The sequence below is a fragment of the Canis aureus genome, chromosome 7, assembly GCF_053574225.1.
Source record: "Canis aureus isolate CA01 chromosome 7, VMU_Caureus_v.1.0, whole genome shotgun sequence".
In the NCBI taxonomy this organism is placed as follows: domain Eukaryota; kingdom Metazoa; phylum Chordata; class Mammalia; order Carnivora; family Canidae; genus Canis; species Canis aureus.
Window position 1 is genome coordinate 23,501,249 of NC_135617.1, and position 23,254 is coordinate 23,524,502.

A 23,254-nucleotide genomic window follows, 5' to 3' on the forward strand; every position below is an offset into this window, starting at 1 on the left:
TCAATGGTTCCAGCTGCTGCTGTGCCACTGCAGAGCAGGAGTGCTCTCTGCAGTGAGCAGGGCAACAAGTCCCACCAGGCTGCTCGGTGGGGCAAGGATAGCCATTTCTTAATCCTTCTCCCCTCAGAGTGTCAGGAGCTCTTCCCCCGAGATTTTTTTCTCCTGGTGTGCACTTCCTCCCTGTCTCATCCTGCCTGACAGCAGATCTGCCCCCCAGTGGTGAGGCCAGGGGCAACCAGACATTGATCCCAGCCCCATCTGGGAAACGTCTCCTGTGGGCCCAGCTGGGAGCACCCTGTACACACCCATCACCTGGTGGGTGTCCCTATGGAGAGAATGGTTCCTGCAGTTCTTCTTGCAATTTGAGCTAACAAAAGTGCAACTTTTCTCCTGCAGATGCCGGCTGCTCCTGGGTCCATTTTTCTAGCCCCACGCATGGATTATTTTTTCATAATAGATGAAAGTTCTAGAAGCATGTTCTGAAAGAAATAGGAAACAAGACAAAGCAAAATAGATCCAAAGGGCTTGTAAAAGTCAGTCCTGCCCACCCAACTGGGACTACTCTGTGTATGTCACAAATACCAGGGATCCAATCAAAACCTGCTGAAGACAATTCTCCCTAGGTTGACTCAGAGGTGAATGACCATGTAAGGGGTTCTATTCCCTAAAAGATCCAAATCCCATTTGCCATCTTCTTATACTTTTTTTTTTAAGATTTTATTATTTATTCATGAGAGAAAGAGGCAGAGACACAGAGGGAGAAGCAGGCTCCATACAGGGAGCCCGATGTGGGACTCGATCCCAGATCTCCAGAAGGTAGATGCTGAACTGCTGAGCCACCCAGGGATCCCTCCATCTTATCCTCTCCCATTGTTTTTTATTGTTTTTTTTGTACAAAATCCAGGTCTGAAACTGTAAGCCAACCTTTTCCAAAGCTCCATTTTTGCTCAACAACTCAGCCGGCCCTCTTCCCCAGGCTCATCTGGCCAGAATGAAAGTCTGCTTTCCGTGCCCAGCCAAGTCTGACCTCAAAGAACTAACCTTGATAGGAACTTATCTAGCAATCAATGAGTTTGGACTTGAAGAAATAGTGGGGTTTGAGTGACAGCAAGGGAAATGTCTCAGAGCATAAAATCATGGCTCCTCTAGGTGGCTTTTATGGTCTTCTAGAATAGTATGCATTTCTCTTGCAGAACAGTTCCAAGGGAGACATCATAAGTGGCAAAGGAACTGTGGTTCTAACCAGAAGTCATTTCACTCTGAAACATCAACTGCCAAAATCAGAATGCATCTGACCGAGTCCTAAAAGTTCTACAATCCAGGGCCTAATACAGTGTAAAAAAGCAGATTATAGTCAATATATTCACAGTGATGATTACAATCCTTCTTGCTGCACTGATTTCTAATTAAAGGTCCCTCTGTTGGCAAGAAGCATGATGTGTCATCCACAGAGCCCTAGGGTTGATAGTTGGGGCCTCAATCCCCAAGTCATCTTACCATTTGGGGAGTGAAGTGGCCTGTCGACCCTGTAAGAGACTTAGTGACCATAAGTGACCATAAGTAGGAAAGCTCTGTGTCCAAAGACATTATTTGTAATTCCTAGAAACATAAAAAACAGGGAAGAAAGAGAAGAAAAAAGATAGGGGGTCTGTCATCTTCATCATCTTTTCTCCAGGCATAAAAAAAAATGGCTGGCCTCACCCAAAAGATAATCTGAAAGATTTTTAAATATCTGCCTCAACTAAACACTTTGGTCTCTCCCTCAATTCTCTGCCGACAGAAAGATTCCTCTCACATGGAAGGAGGTATAAGAAAGGGAAAATGATTAAAATTGCCTTGCTGACTTCACAAATGTAGGTAAGAAGTAGTAACCACCGGCAAGTTTACTGTAAATAGTGGTTCTCAACCCTGGCTGCACATTGCAATCACCATTGGAGCTTAAAAAATACTAACCTAGGGGTGCCTGGGTGGCTCAGTCAGTTGAGCAGCCAACTCTTGGTTTCAGCTCAGGTTAGGATCTCAGGGTTGTGGGATTGAGCCTGCATCAAGCTCCTTGCTTTCAGCAGGGAGCCAGCTGGAGATTTTCTCTCCCTACTCCCTCTGCTCCTCTCACCCCTGTTGTGTGCAGTGTGTGTGGGTGTGTCTAATAAATAAATAAATCTTAAAAAAAGAAAAAAGAAAAAAAGAAATACTAATCCTAGGGGCACCTGGATGGCTAGGTCAGTAGAGCATGTGACTCCTGATTTGGAATGATGAGTACGAGCCCCACATTGTGGGTAGAATTTAAATATTCTGATCCTGCAGCCCACCCCTAGAGATTTTGGTTTAATTCTAATTGGATGGGTTCTAGGCATAAAGATTTTTTAAAGCACCCAGATGATTCTAACTCAGCCAGGGTTGAGAACCCTGCTATAGGTTGGTATGGGGTTCCAAGTAGCCACACACTTATCCTAAACACAGTCTCTGGGTAGATGACTGGTCACTGACAAAAAATGAGTTTCAGTTTGAAAGAAGTATTATGGGAAAAATCTAGATAGGATGATTCCTACTCAATATATGCTTTTAGTGCATAACAAAGTATCTCTAAACTCACAGGAGATATGAAACTGGGGGAGAGATTCAATCATCACAGATATAATCATTATCATTAACAGGAGAAAGCATGTGTGTGGAGCTTAACCAAGTGACCTCAACTAGGAAGTTCCCCCACTAAACTTGGGGGAGTTTCCTTTTAATAGAAAAAGCTGTTAAGAACAGTGGATAAAGCAAGTGTCATTCTTTTTTCCAGAGTTGAGAAGAGTCCATAGTAAATATCCATTATGTCTTAACAATGGCCAGGAAATGTTTATTACACATTGGCTTTTCAGAAAACAGAATTAAAATCAATACAATATTGATTTTAGTCTTTGTGAACTATATAGCCAAATATTTGTAATGTCTTTTAAATGCCAGAGCTATTAAAAACAATGGAGCACACCCTCCTTCCTTAATGAGACATGGGCAACTCAAGGTTACAAATGATCTCTCTTCGGATCCCTGGGTGGCGCAGTGGTTTAGTGCCTGCCTTTGGCCCAGGGCGCGATCCTGGAGACCCGGGATCGAATCCCAAGTCGGGCTCCCGGTGCATGGAGCCTGCTTCTCCCTCTGCCTGTGTCTCTGCCTCTCTCTCTCTCTCTCTCTCTCTCTGTGTGTGTGTGTGACTATCATAAAAACAAAAAAAAAAACAAAAAAAAAACAAATGATCTCTCTTCTGATCCATTTTCCACACTATGACAGAAAAGAGCCTTCTAAAATGTAGTTCTGATCCAATCTCTTCTCCACTGCACACTCTCAATGGGTTCTCCATTGTCTTCCCACAAGACCTCCATGGCCCTTCTCCAGCCTTCCCTGTCCATAGCCTTCCTACTTGCCAGTGCTCCAACCACACATATCTCCCCAGACAGCACTACTGTGTCACATCTCTCAGCCTTTGTCTGTGCTGCTCTCTGTACTGCGATGGCCTTCTTTCATGTGTCCCAGCCCTCTTAGGTCTGGAGAAACTCATCACATCTTTTAAGACTCAATTCAAAAGTATGAAGCTTTTCCTAACCCATCCATAAAGAATTGACCACCCCCTCCTTTGCCCTCCCACCCCTTCTAACATGGCACCTTATATTTGATCACATTTGTATGCTCACCTGTCTAACTTTCCCATCTAGACTCTAAGTCCTTTGATGGCATAGACAGCATTTTATCCATTTATAAACCCAGCACTTACAAGAGTGAACGATATAAAGTAAGTTTTCAGTAAGCGTATACCATTAATTGAATTTAACTGAATGTATTGAATGACTGGATTTAACTGCCCATAAATTAACCTCCCTCACCTCCTCTCTCTCTCTCTTAACACACACATATACACACAAGGAAGCTGGAAAAGGAAGGCTAAGAAGTAGCCAGAGTGGAAAACCTCTTGCAATAGTTCTATGTTCAGTCCAGCTGTCTGTCTTTACTTACCATTGATGTTCTGTACCCAGTGGCTGAAGGCAGAAGTGAGGGGCTATTTTCCCGGTGCAGAAGGTCCAAGCAAGAGCTGTTCTGAGAATTGGAGCTTCCTGAGTCACTGTGCAACTGCCCCTTTTCAGACAGCAATCTGGACAGAAAGCTGGCCTTGCGACTGCCTGGGTAAGATCTGTCTGTCCAGACCCCACTTTTTCTCACACTGCCATTGCTGTCTCTACAGAAACTGTGCAAATCTGTGAGAGGCTCTCTTGAGGATCGTCGACCATGGGACTGCTCCCAGGTTCCTACTGCATAGGATTGGTAGTGTTTAGAAGCCATCTCTGTACCTACCCAGGACTGGGACTTTGCATTTTCTAGGCCAGAGGAGAGGTCTGGTTGCTGTCCCGGGTGCTGAATTTGAGTAACGCCATCCCAGGGACATGGGCTGTGCACATGGAGCTGTCCTCTGTACTGATCCTTCCCGGCCCACTCTTTTTTAACATAGCAAGGGTCTACTTCAACTGGCATGGGCTCTGAGCTTTGCCACGTGGTTTTAGACTTTGGCACACTGGCTCGAATGACTTGCTGTTGATTGTTGGCTTGAAGTAGAGAGATTCTTTTAGACAAGGGAGAGCAAATCATACACTCCTGGGCCACTGAATATTTTTTCAAATGGAATGGGGTTCCACTTTCCTCTTCAGTGCCTTCATTGCTGGATTTCTCATAAAGTGCCCTCGTGATTTTCCTGATTCCCAGATGAAATATTTCCAGTACATTGAGGAACAAAGAGATGGCTGCAATGCTGTGCATAAAGAGCATGAAAATTGTCTTCTCTGTGGGCCTGGATACAAAGCAATCCACTGCATTAGGGCAAGGCGGTTGAGTGCATTTGTAAAGGGGGTGCATCTGAAACCCATAAAGAATAAATTGGCCTATCATGAACCCTACTTCCATCACAGATCTTGTCAAGATATGTAAGACATAAGTACGCAGCAGACATCCTTTCAAGGGGACTTTGTGGATTCTCTTCTCTTCCTCTAACCTTTTCAGTTCTCTATCTATCCTTTGTTGCTCCTCCAATTCAAGTTCTGGATTCTCCATCTGGACTCGGAGGTGTGACTTTTTCCTCTGTCTCTCCTTCTCAAAGGCCCTAAGTCTATAAAGCGCATGGCCCATATACACCAGAGAAGGAGAAGACACAAAAATGATCTGTAAAACCCAGAACCTGATCAAAGAGATAGGGAAAGCATCATCGTAACAGATATTGTTGCAACCTGGCTGCTGAGTATTGCAGGCAAATGCTGACTGTTCATCATCCCAGACATCTTCAGCAGCCACACCAAGTACCAGCATTCGGAAAATGAAGAGAATGGTCAGCCAGATTTTCCCCACTATAGTTGAGTGGGAATGAACTTCCTCTAGGATGCCACCCAATAAATTCCAATCCCCCATGGTAAGAGGCTAATGTCTGAAACATACAGAAAACACTGAAGTTATTAGCACTCATGGATATAATGTTCAACAACACAGGCTCATCAATAAAGCAGTTTCTTTTTTCATGTCAGCAAAACTATGAGGGATTTTCCAGCCCTAATATTTAAGGTCCATGCTTGATTGAAATAGGATACTTTCAAGGAATATGTTTTTGGAAAACAAAAAACTAAAGACTGATCCAGTTTCCTGCCTATCCTCTCCTCTCCCACACAAAGTTGACTATCATCCCACCATATGCAATGGCCCTCGTATTTGTACAATGCATTCATCACAAATTTTGATCATTTTTCTACCTATATCAGATGTCCCATTGACCAGACATCCTACATTAACTTTGTTTACATTTTTATTTACTTACTTGACAGAGAGGAAGAGACACAATCAGGGGGAGAGTCAGGCAGAGGGAGAGCGAAAAGCAGGCTCCCCACTGAGCAGGGAGCCCAAAGTGGGGCTCGATCCCAGAACCCTGGGATCATGACCTGAGCTGATGGCAGACACTTAACCAACTGAGCCACCCAGGCTCCCCTATCCTATGTGATCTTAACTAAGTCTCAACTTTGCCAGGAAGTTTTTCCTTAACCATCCCAAGTCAGAGAGATTTTTCCCATTCCTGAATACCACTCATCTGGCATTGTATATACCATGAGTTTTGTGATGGTTATGTCTTATGTCCCTCTTCATGGAAAGGTATACTTTCTGCAGAGAGAGACACTTTCTATAGCATTTTGTTCTTTACACACAGAAGGTATCATTAAATAATACTGGGATGAAATGTCTTTCCATTTTAAAACTGTTCCTTGGCTTTATCACTGGAATAATCAACAAAAAAATCTAAGTAGATCCTCATTATGTATTGTCTATGGATCCCACTGCAAGTAAGAAAAATCAACCAAATAAGCCCTCTGGGATAGGCACAGGGTAGCAGTAAAGATTAAGCAGTCATAGAAACAGTACCAGACATGTGATTATACCCACAAAGCCACATCTGGAACTGCATGTTTTCATGAAAGCTTTGCTAATTTAGAAGAAAAGTGAATATAAACTGCTTCTCTAGCGAGCTTGGGATCTAGGAAAGAACCAAGTATAGCTGACATGAATAGGTTATTTGGTTTACCCTGAAAAAAAAGAATATTTTTAAAGTTCGATGAGATTAAAATACTTAAATAGGTCAAAGGCTTCTAAGATGTGGAAGACTTCCCAATACTAAAAATGTGGAGAAAAAAACAGAAAATGTTATTAAGTTAAAACCAATAATGAAAGAATTTTCCCCTTCCACAATTCATTCATTCAATAATATTTACTAAAATCCTAGATACAAAGAATTCAACAATGAACAAGATATACTTGGTCCAGCTTGCATAGTACTTAGTAAGGACTCTCACTAACATACAAAATAGACAAATACTGAAAAAGAATAGATGAATATCAACTCAAAAACACAAGACAGGGGTGCCTGAGTGGCTCAGTCAGTTGAGTGTCCAACTCTTGGTTTCGGCCCAGGTTATGATCTCAAGGTCATGGGAACAAACCTCAGGTTGGGCTCTGCACTCAGCTGAGAGTCTGCTGAGGATTCTCTTCCTTTGCCCCTCCCCTGCTCTTGCATTGCTCACAATGCAAGTGCACTTACTCTCTCTCTCAAATGAATAAATCTTTTTTAAAAAACAAGAGAAAAAACATAGAATCATTCAATTTTCCCTACTTATATCCAAAAATAAAATAAATCCCAGGTGGAATATGGTATTAAATGTAAAAAAGTTAACTATGAAAGTATTAGAATAAAATATAAAGGACAAATGTTTTATAATTTTGAAGTAGAGGAAATCTTTTTTAAGCACATCAGTGCCAGAAATTACAATTGAAAAATTTTTAGATTTTACCCAACAAAACTGAATGGCAAAAGTGGAGATGTCCAGAAGGCATTTGGGTCTCGAGAGTAAAAACAACAAAAGGTACAAACATGGGGATCCCTGGGTGGCTCAGCGGTTTAGCGCCTTGCCTTTGGCCCAGGGCACGATCCTGGAGTCCCGGGATCGAGTCCCACGTTGGGCTCCCGGCATGGAGCCTGCTTCTCCCTCTTCCTGGGTCTCTGCCTCTCTCTCTCTCTCTCTCTCTATGTCTATCATTCATAAATAAATAAATAAATCTTTAAAAAAAGATGTTTAAAAAAGATGTTTAAAAAAAGGTACAAACAGGAGATAAACATTTACAATTTGTGAATAATCACTGAATAGGTAGAGATCATGCAGGGACAAGACAAAGTAAGCCAATGACAGAACGCTGAGAAATAGCATAGGAAAATAAATCTACAAATAAAAATGAAAAATGGACAAAGGGTGGGTGGGGGAACCCTAAGAATAGTGTCACTGAAACCAAAGGACAAAGTTTCAAGGAGAGACACACTGCCAAATACACATATTTCTTTATATAAATTAATTGGGGGATATACCATGCTCAGGGATTGGAAAATAGTATTTGTAAACATGTAAATTCTCCCCAAATTAACTGATCCATAGATTCAATGTGAGATTTTTATATCAGAGTAAAATAAAATCCTATAAATGTGTATACATATTTGGTATATGGTATATATCTATATGAGCATGGAGAAAAAATACAGGGCACACACTATGAAGTTAATATAGATTACTGGAGGGGCAGCCCAGGTCGCTCAGCGGTTTAGCGCCACCTTCAGCCCAGGGCCTGATCCTGGAGACCTGATCCTGGAGACCTGGGATCGAGTCCCACGTCGGGCTCCCTGCATAGAGCCTGCTTCTCCCTCTGCCAGTGTCTCTGCCCCCCCCTCATGAATAAATAAATAAAATCTTTAAAATATATATATATAGGATACTGGAGGTCTGTAGAAGGTGATGAAGGTATAGGGGCAAGGAGAGGCAAAAAAGAAAAATAAAGACTCTTCTAAGCATGACAGATTTTTATCCAATGTAAATTATTTATGTAAATTTTTATTTGTATATACATACATATGTACACATAATTTTTTAAAATAACATTTACTTAGTAGATAGCTCTCAGAACTTGGGAGGGGTATTAATGAAACATTTTATTCTATGTACTTGTGAATTGATTGAAATTGAAAAATTAGGAATGTAGTTATATGTAGTACTTGCAAATAAAAAATTAGATTTTAGATTTTTTTTTTTTTATTCACAGAGACACACACACAGAGAGAGGCAGAGACACAGGCAGAGGGAGAAGCAGGCTCCATGCAGAGAGCCCGACGTGGGACTCAATCCAGGGTCTCCAGGATCACGCCCTGGGCTGCAGGCGGCGCTAAACTGCTGCGCCACCAGAGCTGTCCTAAAAATTAGATTTTAAAACCTTGGACTTATGCCTCATGAACTGAGGCAGTAATTTACTAAGTTCTATCCTTTCTTAAAGTTTAGGTCCTTTCTCATCATTTCTTTAAAAATTTTTGGACATTATTTTTTAAAAATCACTCATTTAGCACTTACAAAAAAATCTAGACTTTCTATTTTATATAAAAACCCTGAAATGGGAAAGCTAACTCATTTCATTAACTTATTCTCTAGTTGGCAGTCCTAAACTATTTAATGCTTTTTTCTTTTTAAAGATTCATCCATTCATGAGAGACAGAGAGAGAGAAGCAGAGACACAGGCAGGGGAGCCTAATGTGGGACTCGATTCCAGGACCCTGGGATCAGGACCTGAGCCAAAGGCAGACACTCAACCACTGAGCCACCCAGGTGCCCCAATATTTAATCCTTTTTATTGCCACTATCTCTTTAAAACTTGGTAATCATTACCTTTACATAGCAAGTAAAAGAAAACTAGGTCAACATGAAAAATAAAACTACAATCATGCATATTGGCATGCAAGAGCAAAATCCTTCACACAAATATTCCCATGTTTCCTAAACGTAACTACTTTTTACCAATAATGACTACAGGTCCTAGAAATATTCTTGAATTTTATTATCAAATACTAATTTAGCATCTCCCATGTAAAAACTGGTGCCCCTTTCCTGAATTTTAGTTCAGATCTTATCTTTCTATCCCCACAGGGATTTCCCATATTTCTCTAAACAAGTAAGTCCACATATTTACCACTTACCTCATGGGTGGTCAAAAAAATAACAACTGGGATCAAAGAACCTTAAAGTTGGACCATGAGTGGCTTATTAGTGAACAGCTGCTGCTGGTTGCAGATATAAAGACTCTGATCAGCTGTGTGTGGGCCAGAATCCAGAATGAGCACAGTAATTTTGATCAATACAGTCTAACCTACTTCTCCCTGGAAGTCAAAATGTCCTTTGGGGGCTTTGCAATTCTCTTGTAATATTTTCTAATTGACACCATGCCTGAGCCTCTCCTGGTGTATCATATTTAGAAACAAAAAGTGAGACAAATGAGAATTTTCCTTTTTTATTTGTGGATGATTACAGTGATTTGAGTTTTTGGGTGCATTTCTTCCAACTGATTGCTCTGGGAGTGCATGTAACAGATCAATGGGACATGTCCAATTTCATTCAACAGCTGCCTGGGGTGAGTCTTGCCTTGTCAAATGTGAACAAGTAACAATGGAATGACAAACCCAAAGTGTTCTTGCAAATCATGCTAGGATGAAAGTAGAAACATTGCAAAAAGAGATCAATAGACCAGAGAGGGAGCCGGCTACATGTCTGTAGATTGTTCTAGCAATATTCCATTAGGTTGAAACAGACAGCTGAGGATTTTTTTTTTTCAGTACATAATCTGAAAGCCTCAGAGAGCTATGACAGATTTTTGTGGAAAAAGCATTTAAATTCCAGAGAGGTCAAATGACTTGCCCAATGCAGGGCAGAGACTATGTCTCCTAACCCCCGGTCTTGTAACATCAGTCACATCTCAAATACACAGTCTTACTGCTATCTTAGAGGAGTTGAAGCAAGGGTATCACTAGAACCCAGTGATGATACCAAATGACAGCTCCTGTGCATTTTTTTTTTAAGTAAGCTCCACATCCAACATGGAGCCCAACCTGGGGCTCGAACTCATGACCCTGAGATCAAGATCTGAACTGAGATCAAGAGTTTGTTGCTTGGGGAGCCTGGGTGCCTCCGTTGACGGAGCATCTGACTTTTGACTTTGGTTCAAGTCATGATCTCAGCATCATGGGACTGAGCCTTGAGTCAGGCTCCACGCTCAGCGTGAAGTCTGCTGAAGACTCTCTTCCTCTCCTTCTCTCTCTGTCCCATTGCCACCCCCTCCTCTCTAATAAATAAATATTTTAAAATTTTTTGGAAAGTATATAAATTAATGATAGTTCCTAAGTATCATCTAACTATTCTATTTTCATATATTTAGTCTTAAATAATAATAAAAGCTAAACAAGTGAGGTTAAATTTCCACTATCTGGCATACTAGCCTGAAGAACAAATTGTTAGAATTAACTAGAAGCAAAAACATATAATGTATTAATATGTGTATTTTTATGGCATTGAGCACACTGTTCCAGAAAGCCCTTGACATTTAATCCCAAAATTCACCTGAAGAGTAATGAATGTAATACCTTTAAAGCATCTTGTCAAATATTAAAATCATACATTATGCATAGAATAATCCAGAAGGGTACACAAGAAACTCTTTTTTTTTTTTTTTTTTTTTAAGAAACTCCTAATATTAGTTGCCTCAGCAGAAGGTAACTGAGTGGCTGGGGAAGAGGTAAGATGAATCTTATACACTGAATCCTCTGAACAGCAAATGTATCACCTAATTCAAGAAAATGTTTAAACTAGGCAGTGAAGTAAAAATAAACACAACTATATGTCAATTTGTTTTTTTTTAAAAGTCTCCTGCAGATGTATCAATCTGATCACTTCCTTCTTGAAGACTTTTTATTTTTATTTTAAAGACTTTATTTATTTATTCATGAGAGACAGAGAGAGAGAGAGAGGCACAGACACAGGCAGAAGCAGGCTCCATGCAGGGAGCCCGATGTAGGACTCGATCCCAGATCTCCAGGATCACACCCTGGGCCAAAGGCGGCGCTAAACCGCTGAGCCACCCAGGCTGCCCTCTTGAGGACTTTTCAGCAAGCAGGTGAGTATCTTTAAGGCAGAGGCACACAGTGGACAACTCTCCCATAATCTCACAATAGTTTAAAATGGCCTAGTGAGGTTAAATAATCCTGCCCTGCTGCTGGAAGTTCTACCCACTGCCTCATCCCCAACCAGCCCTAAGGCTCAGCAGGAATTAGCACACTAAAGGAGGAGAACCACTGCCAGAGAGAACAAGGTTGTGTTTTTCCCCAAGTTCCTCCTTTCTCCTTCACCAAGTTATGTTGAATCTGTGAAGTCACCGGCAGGCCCAAGACACACTCAGAAAAACAGAAGGGAACAGAAAGTTTAGAGAGAATAAATGTCCCAGGATGGAGGAAGATGCACATGGAGTTGAGAGCTCCACTAGTTACCGCCTCTGTGCTAGTCAGTGGTACAGATACCTACTGAGTCCCCACATTCACCGCGGGGCAGTGGTACAGATACCTACTGAGTCCCCACATTCACCGCGGGGGGGATGACATAAATTCCCTAGAGGCAGAAGAGGTTGTTGGTTTCCCATAAGCAGCTGTAAAACATTAGGACTGGGAAAGACAACATAATACCAATGAAGGGAAAGTACGAGTAATATAGGATAGAAGCTGCAGAAGAAGAAAGCTCATTTGTGCCAAGTCCCTCGTCTGTTACTCAGATTCAGAGGAAATAAGAGATTCCCAAGAGAAAATGTAAGAAATAATAGGAACTGGGTTAACCCATCAGGTTCCAAGCAGAGAATTTGGTGTTCTTCAGATAAGTTATCATCCTCCCCCCCCAAAAAAACATGCCAATTACAGAAAAACAGAACTGCAAAATAAAAGATGAAAACACTATAGCAGCAGAACCTAAAGTCAATTGTTGTTAGGAATTTCAATTTATAAAACGGTAAAAACAGGCAGTCTGGATAAAGCCAGCCAGGATGGAGAGTTCCAGACTTATCTATTGAACATCCCTACTTCCCCCAATCCAAAGACTTGCCAGAGGAATTAATTTTGAAATCTTGTTTTAAAATCCCTCCACTGGGGTGCCTGGATGGCCCAGTGGGCTAAGTGTCTGCCTTCAGCTTGGGTCATAATCCTGAGGTCCTGGGTTCAAGCCCCACAGCAGGCTCCCTACTCAGCAGGCTCCCTGCTTCTCCCTCTCTAGCTCTGCCTCTGCCTCTCCTCCCGTCATATTCGCACACTCTGATAAAATCAAATCTTAAAAAAAAAAAAATGCAGCATTGACTCTCATATTTAGGAGACATCATTGCTTAATAAACAGTACTTCTCTTACCACCTTCAGCCAGTTGCCTCTCCCAGTACCAGGATGTATGCTCATGAACCTAATTTAATCTATTACTTTGGTTATCAATTATATACCCTTACAAATTTATTTTATAGGTATGCTTGCACATGTATAAAATGACATGTACAAAGTGATTCATTTGCAGAAGATAGGAAATGCCAGCATGTCCATCTACAGGGAATCGGTTAAATAACTATGATAAATTCACACAATGGTATATTTCCAGCTGTCCAAAAGAATAAGAAAACATACTGATATGGAACATTCTCCAGTGTATTGTATGAAATGAAAATAGCAAGGTACATAACTCTTTTCTTTTTGTAAGAAAAGGGAAGAAATAAGAAATGAAAATGCATAAGGTAGTAGTAAAAAATATGCACAAGAAATTAATGAGATTACCCTAATAGGGTGGACAAAGAAAAAGACAGAAGCAAGTCTCAGAACGATACATTTTATAACTTCTTTTTTTTTTCTTAGGATTTTATCTATTTATTCATGAGAGACATAGAGAGAGGCAGAGACAATAGGAAGAGGGAGAAGCAGATCCCTGTGAGGAGCCCGATGCAGGACTCGACCCCAGGACCCCAGGATCAGGACCTGAGCCAAAGGCAGACATTCAACCACTGAGCCACCCAGGTGCCCCCATTTTATATCTTCTCAATTTTTAAACCAAGCTAATGTATTACCTACACAAAAATTTCGATTAAATTTCAAAATAATTTACCCACGAAGCTGAATTTATGCCTTTCACAACTCTTCTCTGCCTTGGCGTCCTTTAAGGACCAGATCATACAGCATTTCCTCTATGTTGCCCCAATTTGTTGCCTGTAACACCAGTATATCACTTCTCACAGTTAACTTGGGTGTTTGTCTTCCCAGAAGCTGAACTCCTTCAGAGGAAGAATTTTTCATTTTTATCACCAGCACCTATCACAATGTCAGGACTTAGGCACCTCAATATGTATTTAATTTTTAAAGTATACCTCAGTGCATTGAATCAAATCAATCAATAACCATTGGATCATGGCACACTGCCATTATTCTTTCATGTAGATCTTTTTGAAAATATATTTTTAATACTATAGTGAACATCCATGAACCCACACCAAACTGAGTAGAACACTGACACCATTTTCTAGATGCTTCTTCCCTAACCCTTCATTTGCCTTCCTCAATTTAGACATAGAGCTTACAGCCTTCACAAAAATTAACTCAAAATGGATCACAGACAATACAGTTGTCACCATCTTGTCTGCAAGTTACATCAATTTTCCTGTCTTCTGCCATCATTTAGGCCACAGAGTCTAGACAGTCTTGACATCCCCAGAACATCATACTGGGCCACATTATGCTGATTGGATCTGATGAGAAAGAGGTAGCAAGTATGGTAGATGCTTTAGTAATAAGACATGCAAGCCACAGGACGGGATATAAACCCCCATCAAAATGAAGGGGCCTGCCACCTCAGTGGAGTTTCTGGAGGTCCATCTCTTGCCAAGTGAAAAGATATGTTGGTGTCCTTTGCACTAAAATAATTGCAAAAACAAAATCCATAATGCTTGATAAGCCTTTATGAATTCCAGAGGCCATTTGATGTGTTACACTACCCCCACTTAACGATTAAGCTGTAAGGCTGTCAGTTTCCACTAGGGAACAAAGAGAAGGCTCTGTAGCAAGGTCAGGCTATAATACAAAAGCAGTGCAAGATCCCAGCAAATCAGATGAGACTCAAAGAGACTACAGCTAATAAATATGTTGCATGAAGTCTCTGATAACCCTCATCAGAAGAAATCAGAGTGGATACCTCCAGTGTTTTATAACAAAGCTGTGTACCCTGTTAGAAACTGAATGTCTGACCCTGGGTAATCAAGGGACCAGGTGACCAAAACTGCCTAGAATTAACCGGGTTTTATCTGACCCACCCAACCATAAAGTTGAGCACAAAAAGCAGCATTCATCAATAAGAAGATATGTTATATAAATAAGCAGGCTGAAGCAGATCTGAAAGATACAAGTTGCATAAGCAGGTAATTCAGACTCTAATATGTAATACTGTACCTCTCTTCTCACTCACTCAACACCTATGGCTTCATGTGCAGCCCCTTATAACCAGTTATCTGAGAAGAAAAAGATTTGGGCCTGGCTTCCAGGTGTTTCTGTATTACATGCTAGCACAAGCCAGATGTCGAGTGCTCTATTACAATCCCAATCAGGACAGAATGAAAAAGGGAAATTCGGGGAGCTGCGGTGGCTCAGCGGTTTTAGCGCCACCTTCAGCCCGGGGTGTGATCCTGGAGACCCGGGATCGATTCCCACATCAGGCTCCCTGCATGGAGCCTGCTTCTCCCTCTGCCTGTGTTTCTGCCTCTCTCTCCTTCTGTGTCTCTCATGAATAAATAAATAAAATCTTTAAAAAAAGAAAGAAAAAGGGAAATTCTCCCCAAGGATGGGGGTAGGAGGAGGCATAGAACTTTATATATATATTTGTCTCCTTCACTCAGAGAGAGGGCCAAAACTAGAATCTATTCAAGGACAGTAGTTAACAGCATAACTAGAAGGTTAGACTTGAAGAAAACATAATTGGATATATGACAAAGTCTAGGGAAGCAGCAACGTGAGTGCATTCCTAACATCATACACAAAGAGTGAAGACTGTGTCCCAAGTGAATATTCACAAAAGGCATCTGCTTATTGAACAGAATCTCAACAATGAGGTGGACAAGATAATGCATTCTGGAAATGAGTCTCTTTCCCTTGCAAACCCAGTGCTTAGTGTAAAAATGGCCATATGGCAAGAAAGCTTTGTATGAGCTCAACAGTATGGACTTCCCCTTACCACAGCTCTTTTGGGTACATCCACTGTATAAGTCTTAACCTATCAACCACGAAGTCAAAGTTGAGTCCAAATATGGACTAGCCAACTACTGAGTAGCAGGTGTATTACATCACACTGACTCTGTCCAAGGAACAGGAAGCAATCATATTCTTAGAATGGCATTATGGAATACCTATTCACCACTACTGTATTCCACACATTTTCTTTTTTTTTTTTAATTTTTATTTATTTATGATAGTCACACAGAGAGAGATAGAGAGAGAGAGGCAGAGACAGAAGGCGGCTCCATGCACCGGGAGCCCAACATGGGATTCGATCCCGGGTCTCCAGGATCGCGCCCTGGGCCAAAGGCAGGCGCCAAACCGCTGCGCCACACAGGGATCCCTCCACACATTTTCTATTGAAGAAACTCATTTCACAGCAAAATAGTTTCAGCAAATGGGCTTATGCTCATCTTTCACAATCTCATCAGAAAACAGAAAAAAGAACACCTTCCAATGCATTTTTATGAAGCCAGCATAACCTGAACACCAAAATCTGACAAGACATTAAGAAAAATTTTAAGATCAATCTCATGCACAAAAAAAAAAAAAAAAAAACACAGAAAATCCTAAATAGCAAACCAAACCTAATATTACATATAAAGGATCTAATACATCAAAGTTAGGCTTATTCTGAGATTACAAGGTTTATTTAAAAATCAATGTAATTCACATTTACAAAATAAAAGAACAGTTTAATAAAAATAAATATTCACTCATGATTTTTTTTAAAGCCCTTAGGAATGGAAGGAAACTTCCTTAATTTGTATCCATTCTTTTTTGATTTACAGGAAGTCTCATATTTTTTTAAAGATTTATTTATTTATTTATTTATTTATTTATGATAGACATAGAAAGAGAGGCAGAGACACAGGAGGAGGGAGAAGCAGGCTCCATGCTGGGAGCCCGACGTGGGACTCAATCCCGGGACTCCAGGATCACACCCTGGGCCAAAGGCAGGTGCCAAACCGCTGAGCCACCCAGGGATCCCCAACAGGAAGTCTCATATTAATAAAATATTTTAAGTTTCCACTACAAGATCAAGAATAAGACAAGAATGTTCACTAGTATCAATTCTTTTTTTTTTTTTACTAGTATCAATTCTAAACATTATTGTATTAGAGTTCTTAGCCACTGCAAAGAAACGAAAAAAAAATTAAGATTACAAAGGAAGAAATAAAACTATGATTTGTACAGAAAATTCAAAAGAATCTACCGATAAATTTTTAACATATATATGACAGTTCAGCAAGTCTCTAGGTATAAAGTCAAGTGTATTTCTGTATACCAAAAAGAAAATGAAATAGTTTATTACAGGATCGGATACTATCAAACAGTAAGAATGAAAAATATGCAAGACTTACACACACACATACACACATACATTGTTATTTAGATAAATTCATTTCAATAAATAGTGGGATATATCATGCTCAGGGATTAGAAATTTCAACATTTTAAAGACGTCAGTTCTTCCCAAATTAATTGATTCATGGATTCTGTGGAACTTGATAAACTAATTCTAACCTGTATGTGGAAATGTGAAGAGCCAAATGCATCCACTACAATGGTGAGGAAAGAAAACAAAGTGACAGAATTTGTCTACTGAGTATCAAAACTTACTATACACTACAGTAATTAAGAGAGTGATAATGTGAGTGCAAGATTAGAAAAAGAGACCAATAAGCAGAAGAGAGATTGCAGAAAGAAATTCATGTATACATGGGAATCTCATTTGTTGCCCAAGTGGCAATGAAGAGTGGTGAGGTATGGACAGTCTTTACAACAAATGAGACTTAGTCAATAAGATGTTTTTTAAAAATAGGAATTAAAGTCAGCCCCTACCTCACACCCTACAAAAAAATCAATTCCAAGTAAATTGTACATGTAAATGCGTGAGGTAAACCAATAAAAATTTCAGACATTAACATAAGAAAATATCTTCTTCATCTTGGAGTTGATAAAGATTATCTTCAGTAAGTACTACTATAAATTAAAAGAATGATAAACTAGATCTTCATTAAAATGTCTGCTCATCAAAAAATATGTGACCCAGTGAAAGGCAAACCACAAAGTCAGAAAAGGGATTTCCATGTACAGAATAAAGGGATCATATCCAGACCATATTAATAGTTCCTCCAAATTAGTAAGAAAAATAGATCAGAGACTTGAACAAGGACTTTACCAAAAAAAGGGTATTCAAATGGCCAACATTCAGGAGAAATCACTCCACCCTAATGACTAAGATGAAAGACTTACCATACTGAGTGGTAGAGGGCATGTGAAGAAATTGGAACTCACACTACTGAAGACATGTAAATTGGCAAATGCACTTAGGAAAACTGTTGGGCAGCGTTTACTAAAGTTTCACATCTGCATACAACTAATAGGTATGTATCCAACACAAATGTGTCCATACGTGCAGCAGAAAAACATGTACAATGTTCAGACCAGCATTATTTAAATAACCCCCAATGGAAACATCCTAAATGGAAGATTCTCACAAACCTGAATGAGCAAAAGTCAAATAAGGGTGTATATGATGTATCATTTCATTTGAAAGTTCAAAAACAGGTAAAGCTATCCTACGGTAGTATCAGCAATAGCACCGATCTCCAAGAAGATGGATTAGAACTAGGAATGGGGGGGTGGGACTCTCTGGGGGAGCTAACAAAATTCTCATTTTTTACCTGGATGGTGTTATAGAACTGTTCACTTTGTGGGAATTTACCAAGCTACTTTTCTCAGTGCCAGACTTTAATTTTTAAAATTCAAGATTTCGGGGTGCCTGGGTGGCTCAGTATCTTCCTTTGGCTCAGGTCATGATTTCAGGGTCTTGGGATTGAGCCCCATGTTGGGCTCCCTGCTCAGTGGAGTCTGATTCTCCCTCTTCCTGTGTCCCTCCCCTCGCTATGCTTTCTCTCAAATAAAATCTATTAAAAAAAAAATGAAGCTCAACATTTTTAAACTTGTACCTTCATCCTAACAAGACAAGAACTCTTAACATTCTCATGGTCCCTTGATCTCCATCATGTTGGTATGGTCTAAAATTAATTCTGAAAAAAAAAAAAAAAAAAACCTAATTCTGGATTATGGATATGTCCTTTTTTCTCTTTCTTGCCCTATTTACACTTTACCAAGATATCTAACCATTCTTACTGCCTAGCTCTTATACTATCTCCTGGGCTTATTTTTTGTTGAGTATTTTCTCAAAAAGTGGTTTACAATATGGATTTTTGATTGGTAAACCTTAATGTTTAGACCTCACATTTGAGTAACAAGTGGATATAAAACTTTAGATCCAATACTTCAAAAGGTTTTCTTACAGCCAATATTGCTCTTGAAAAGTCTGAGGTCAGGGATCCCTGGGTGGCTCAGCAGTTTAGCGCCTGCCTTCCGCCCAGGGCGTGATCCTGGAGACCCAGGATCAAGTCCCATGTCTGGCTCCCTGCATGGAGCCTGCTTCTCACTCTGCCTGTGTCTCTGCCTCTCTCTGTGTGTGTTTCTCATGAATAAATAAAATCTTAAAAAAAAATAATAAAAATCTCTTTAAAAAAAAGTCTGAGGTCAATCTGATTCCTATTTTTTTATACAAGAAAAACTTTTTTTTTTTTACAAGAAAAACTTAAGATTTTTCTCATTATCTGTAATACTCTTAAATTTCAATGTGTCCAGATGTGAGTACTTTCTTCTTCATTAGTACTTTACGGCCCTTTCGAACTTCAAATTTTTTCTTATCCTGGACCCCTTTTGTTACTTAAATGTTGGTCCATCAAGCTCCGTCCTTCATCTCACTTAAATCTATATCCATGTTTTCTTTTTCTTCTTTCTTCTGGGAGAGTTTCTCAATTTGATTTTCCAACTTACTAATTTATTCTTCAGTTGCATCCATCCTATTTTTATTCCACTTTATCACATTAATATACACATTAAATACTGTTTTTTTACTTAATTTTTTTTAAATCATTCATGAGAGACACAAAGAAAGAGAGAGAGAGGCAGAGACAAAGGCAGAGAGAGAAGCAGGCTCTATACAGGGAGCCCAATGCGGGACTCAATCCCACGTCTCCAGGATCACGCCCTGGGCTGAAGACGGCGCTAAACCACTGAGCCACCCAGGCTGCCTTGTTTTTTATATTTCTATTTGGGTCATTATTTCTTATTCTTACATCACATTGCTATAATCTTCCCTTTATTTCTTTTAATGTTTATGGGCTTACTTTTAGATTCTGATGGTCTTATGTAATCAATTTTCTTTTGAACCAGTGGCATCTCTTTGGCCTGTGAACTCACTTACCTGGTGGTGTAGGCTCTTTTGAGTGATAGTATGCTCTAAGGAAAGGCTGAGGGCCAGCCCCCTGGGCTATCTTGAGGGTTGAAAGACAGGCAAGAAGATAAAGCCTGATGGTGGACAGCCCCAACGCTACTAAAACCACAGTAAATTATTTCAGTTTGTAATCTACCAAGTAACCCTTCAGCATAGAGCTCCCTCTTCAGATATCATGGAAGAATTGGCAATTTCCTAAGGCACTTCCTAGAATTTAGGGCTGACACTGCAACCCACCAGACCTATGAGTCTGGAGGGGGAGGAGTGAACAAATAATGCACAAACTAGTCAATCCTTACCTGTTTTCCCCCAAATCTTCACCCAAAAGGGCTTTTGGGCTGCCCAGATTTTATCTGTGAGGACACCTGCAGCAGAAGTCTGGTTCACTGTACTAGTACCTGCTGTAAGAAAGCAGGCAAAGGCAACTGGTTTTCTCTAACGAATCTACTCACATTCAGCGAGCCATATCCCCACCAAGAACCAATTCAAAACGGCCCCCATGTACCCTGGGAGTTTACTTTTTTTCCTTTTAATCATTATCTAAACACACTAAAAGAAACATTCTAATCAAAATATAACAGAATTTACATGGCTTTATTTATACATTACTGGTATTGAAAGCAAACTTTATACAAAAAGTTTTATACATATAAAAAAAATTCCTTGGCTAGGCAAAGCCCTTTATGTGTTTGTATACACACAAACACACATACACACACAAAGTATTTTACATCATTGTAATTATACATATTTACATATACACTATTTAAATTATTTTACAATTTACCAAAATGAGAGGCAATTAGAAAAGCAAATAAAAATGGATGAAAACAAACTAAATAATCATTGTTTAAAATGCTACAAAATTATTCTGAAAAATCTAGAAAAGAAAGTCGTTTCTCTGAAATATCAAAACTAAGGTTTCAATGCCAATTCACTGTTGCTTTTATCTTAATAACAAGTTCTGTTTAAAAATAAATATCTTGACCAGTAACAAGTGAGCAATCAGACTGATGGCTGGAACAAGCTAAATATGCTGACTTGAGATTAAAAAGTCAGCGAGTAATAGCAAATATTGATTTTCATCTAGTAACCAAATATGCCATAAAACTGCCCTCTACTTCCCCATTTAAAACATGAGGAATTCCAAGCTTCTGTGTAGTATGGAATATCAATTAAGATTCCAAAAAGTTCAGCAATTTATCTGTAATATAAGAAAATGCTGAAGTTATGATTCTATTTTTCTTACATGACCCTTTATAAGGTGTTGTTCTTTAAATGAGTTCACTCAGATATCAATGTTAAAGAACTAGCTTTTTACAGAATCAGTTTGGTAACTTTATTGCTATACTCTGATTTTGAAAGAATTTAATGAGACTATAGTACTTGCGAGGAAAAAATGAGTTAAGAGACAGCTAGGATTAAAATAACCTACTGTTTCTGCTATCATGCAAGCAAATAAAATTTCAAGTATCAAAGCCATTAGGATTTTAGATTTGTAATGGAACTAATAAACATAACTTCCAGATACAAGTTTATTCTTTCATGAATGTGTTTATCTTCACAAGAGAATGGAAGTCACATTTTAAGATAACATTCAAGTAAAATAAAAACTCAGCTTAATTTCTTAAAGGCAGTGAAAATTTTAAAATCCAGAAAATCTGAAAAATAATCAGGCCATTTGGAAAAGTTCTTAAAGAATAAGATGTTTTCTATTTAAACTCTCCATTATTCAATCTTACATTCTGAATTATGTAAATAGGATTTTAACTTCATGGTAAACTGCTAAACATCTTAAGCTCTCACTAGCAATTGAGTTGCTTAGAGAGGATACTGAAATTAACAGATTATTTCAAGACAGTAATTTACATTGGGTTCAGAAATAGACTTAAAACTCAAAAATATTCAGGATGCTCTACACTAAGATCTATGTCCCAATACAGTTCCTATTCAGATTTAATTTAATTTGAACTGAATTTAATTTGAAGTTCATTTGAAATTGGATGTTCTGTACTCAAATAATTATAGTTACAAACAAACTGAAAAATAGTGATAGGTTACATATCTTTACCATTTTCTTTATGTAAAAGTTCAAAATATCTAAGCAATTGGTTTGGGTCTTAAAAAAAAAAAAAAAAACCTGCTCTAATTATTGCCTTAATAAACCTGTAAAGAAATGGCTTAAATAAACTGAGGAAACATGTCTGTGAACATTATTAATTTAAACTGATATGGTAAATGATGTCATCTATTCAGATGACAGTGGATTTCATGTTTATGAATGATGTATGTTTCATATTTTAAAAGTATTTAGTATTCCTAATTAAAATTTGAAAAAATATTAAATTACAAAGACTATAGACTTCATTGTCTGTGAAATATATGCTATTCAAGAATGTTTTATTTTTCTTCATGTATAAAAAATTTTTTATTAATCATCAAATGCATTTCCCCTCCACCCTAGACTCATCAGCAGTCAGAAGGTTGAGGAGAAATATAATATGGTATGTCAATTATACTTTAAAAAGAGAGAGGGAGAGTTGAGGAGAGATGCCATGCTGATCTGAACTGCAGCAGGCTTCCCTCTGAGCATGTCCCTGTGGATGACGTGACCTCAGAAGCCTGCACGAGCAATCATCCTCCAACCTGTGACTGAAGCAGGAACTCAACTGGGTATCTCTCACCCACTACTCATATCTTCAATGACTAACAGGTCATTAACTGCACAGTAACAGTGTCAAACATTTACTTCACTAGTCTCCTGTAGCAGAACCATTAACTACCTGCATTTTGACTTTTCAAAGAGCTTCATTAGCTGCTGGAATCTTTCTGAGACCTGAAAAATTTTAAACGAGTGTTAATTACAAATGTCTCAATAATCTTTTTTTTTTTAATCTGTGACGAATATTTTCAGAAAACATCTAAAGACAGAGATATCTGCCCTCAATAATAAAGACGTGAAGTAATGTTTGGAAAAATGAGATTTATCTTCATACTAAAGGTGATTATTAGTTTAATTTTTAATATTAAACCTTCTTTAACAAGCAAATGTCATTACAAAACAGCCTGAGATCAAATAAGTAAATGGTAAGACAAGAGGAAAAAAATTAGGATTGATCCAAACTTCTTCCACAATCACCAAGTTTGGTTTTTTTTTTTCTTTCCTGTGCCCAAAGTGGGACTCAAATTCACAACCCTGGGATTAAGAGTCACATGCTCTACTGACTGAGCCAGC

General features: G+C 39.0%; 2 protein-coding genes across 2 annotated transcripts in view; both read right to left on the reverse strand.

Annotated features, from left to right (window-relative positions):
• Positions 1-486: 486 nt before the first annotated feature.
• GJA10 (gap junction protein alpha 10) lies at positions 487-22,837 on the reverse strand. Its single transcript, XM_077903066.1, is given in 5 exon segments — positions 487-3,904; positions 3,907-3,988; positions 3,991-5,449; positions 20,319-20,420; positions 22,803-22,837. Coding segments are annotated over 3 exon segments (1,629 nt in total). The 5' UTR covers positions 5,434-5,449; positions 20,319-20,420; positions 22,803-22,837; the 3' UTR covers positions 487-3,800.
• CASP8AP2 (caspase 8 associated protein 2) overlaps positions 20,595-23,254 on the reverse strand; it is a 37,327-nt gene continuing 34,667 nt past the window's right edge. The window contains exon 10 of the mRNA XM_077903065.1: positions 20,595-22,855. Within this exon, the coding sequence (XP_077759191.1) occupies positions 22,799-22,855 (57 nt within the window). The 3' untranslated portion in view covers positions 20,595-22,798. The remainder of the gene's footprint in view (positions 22,856-23,254) is intronic.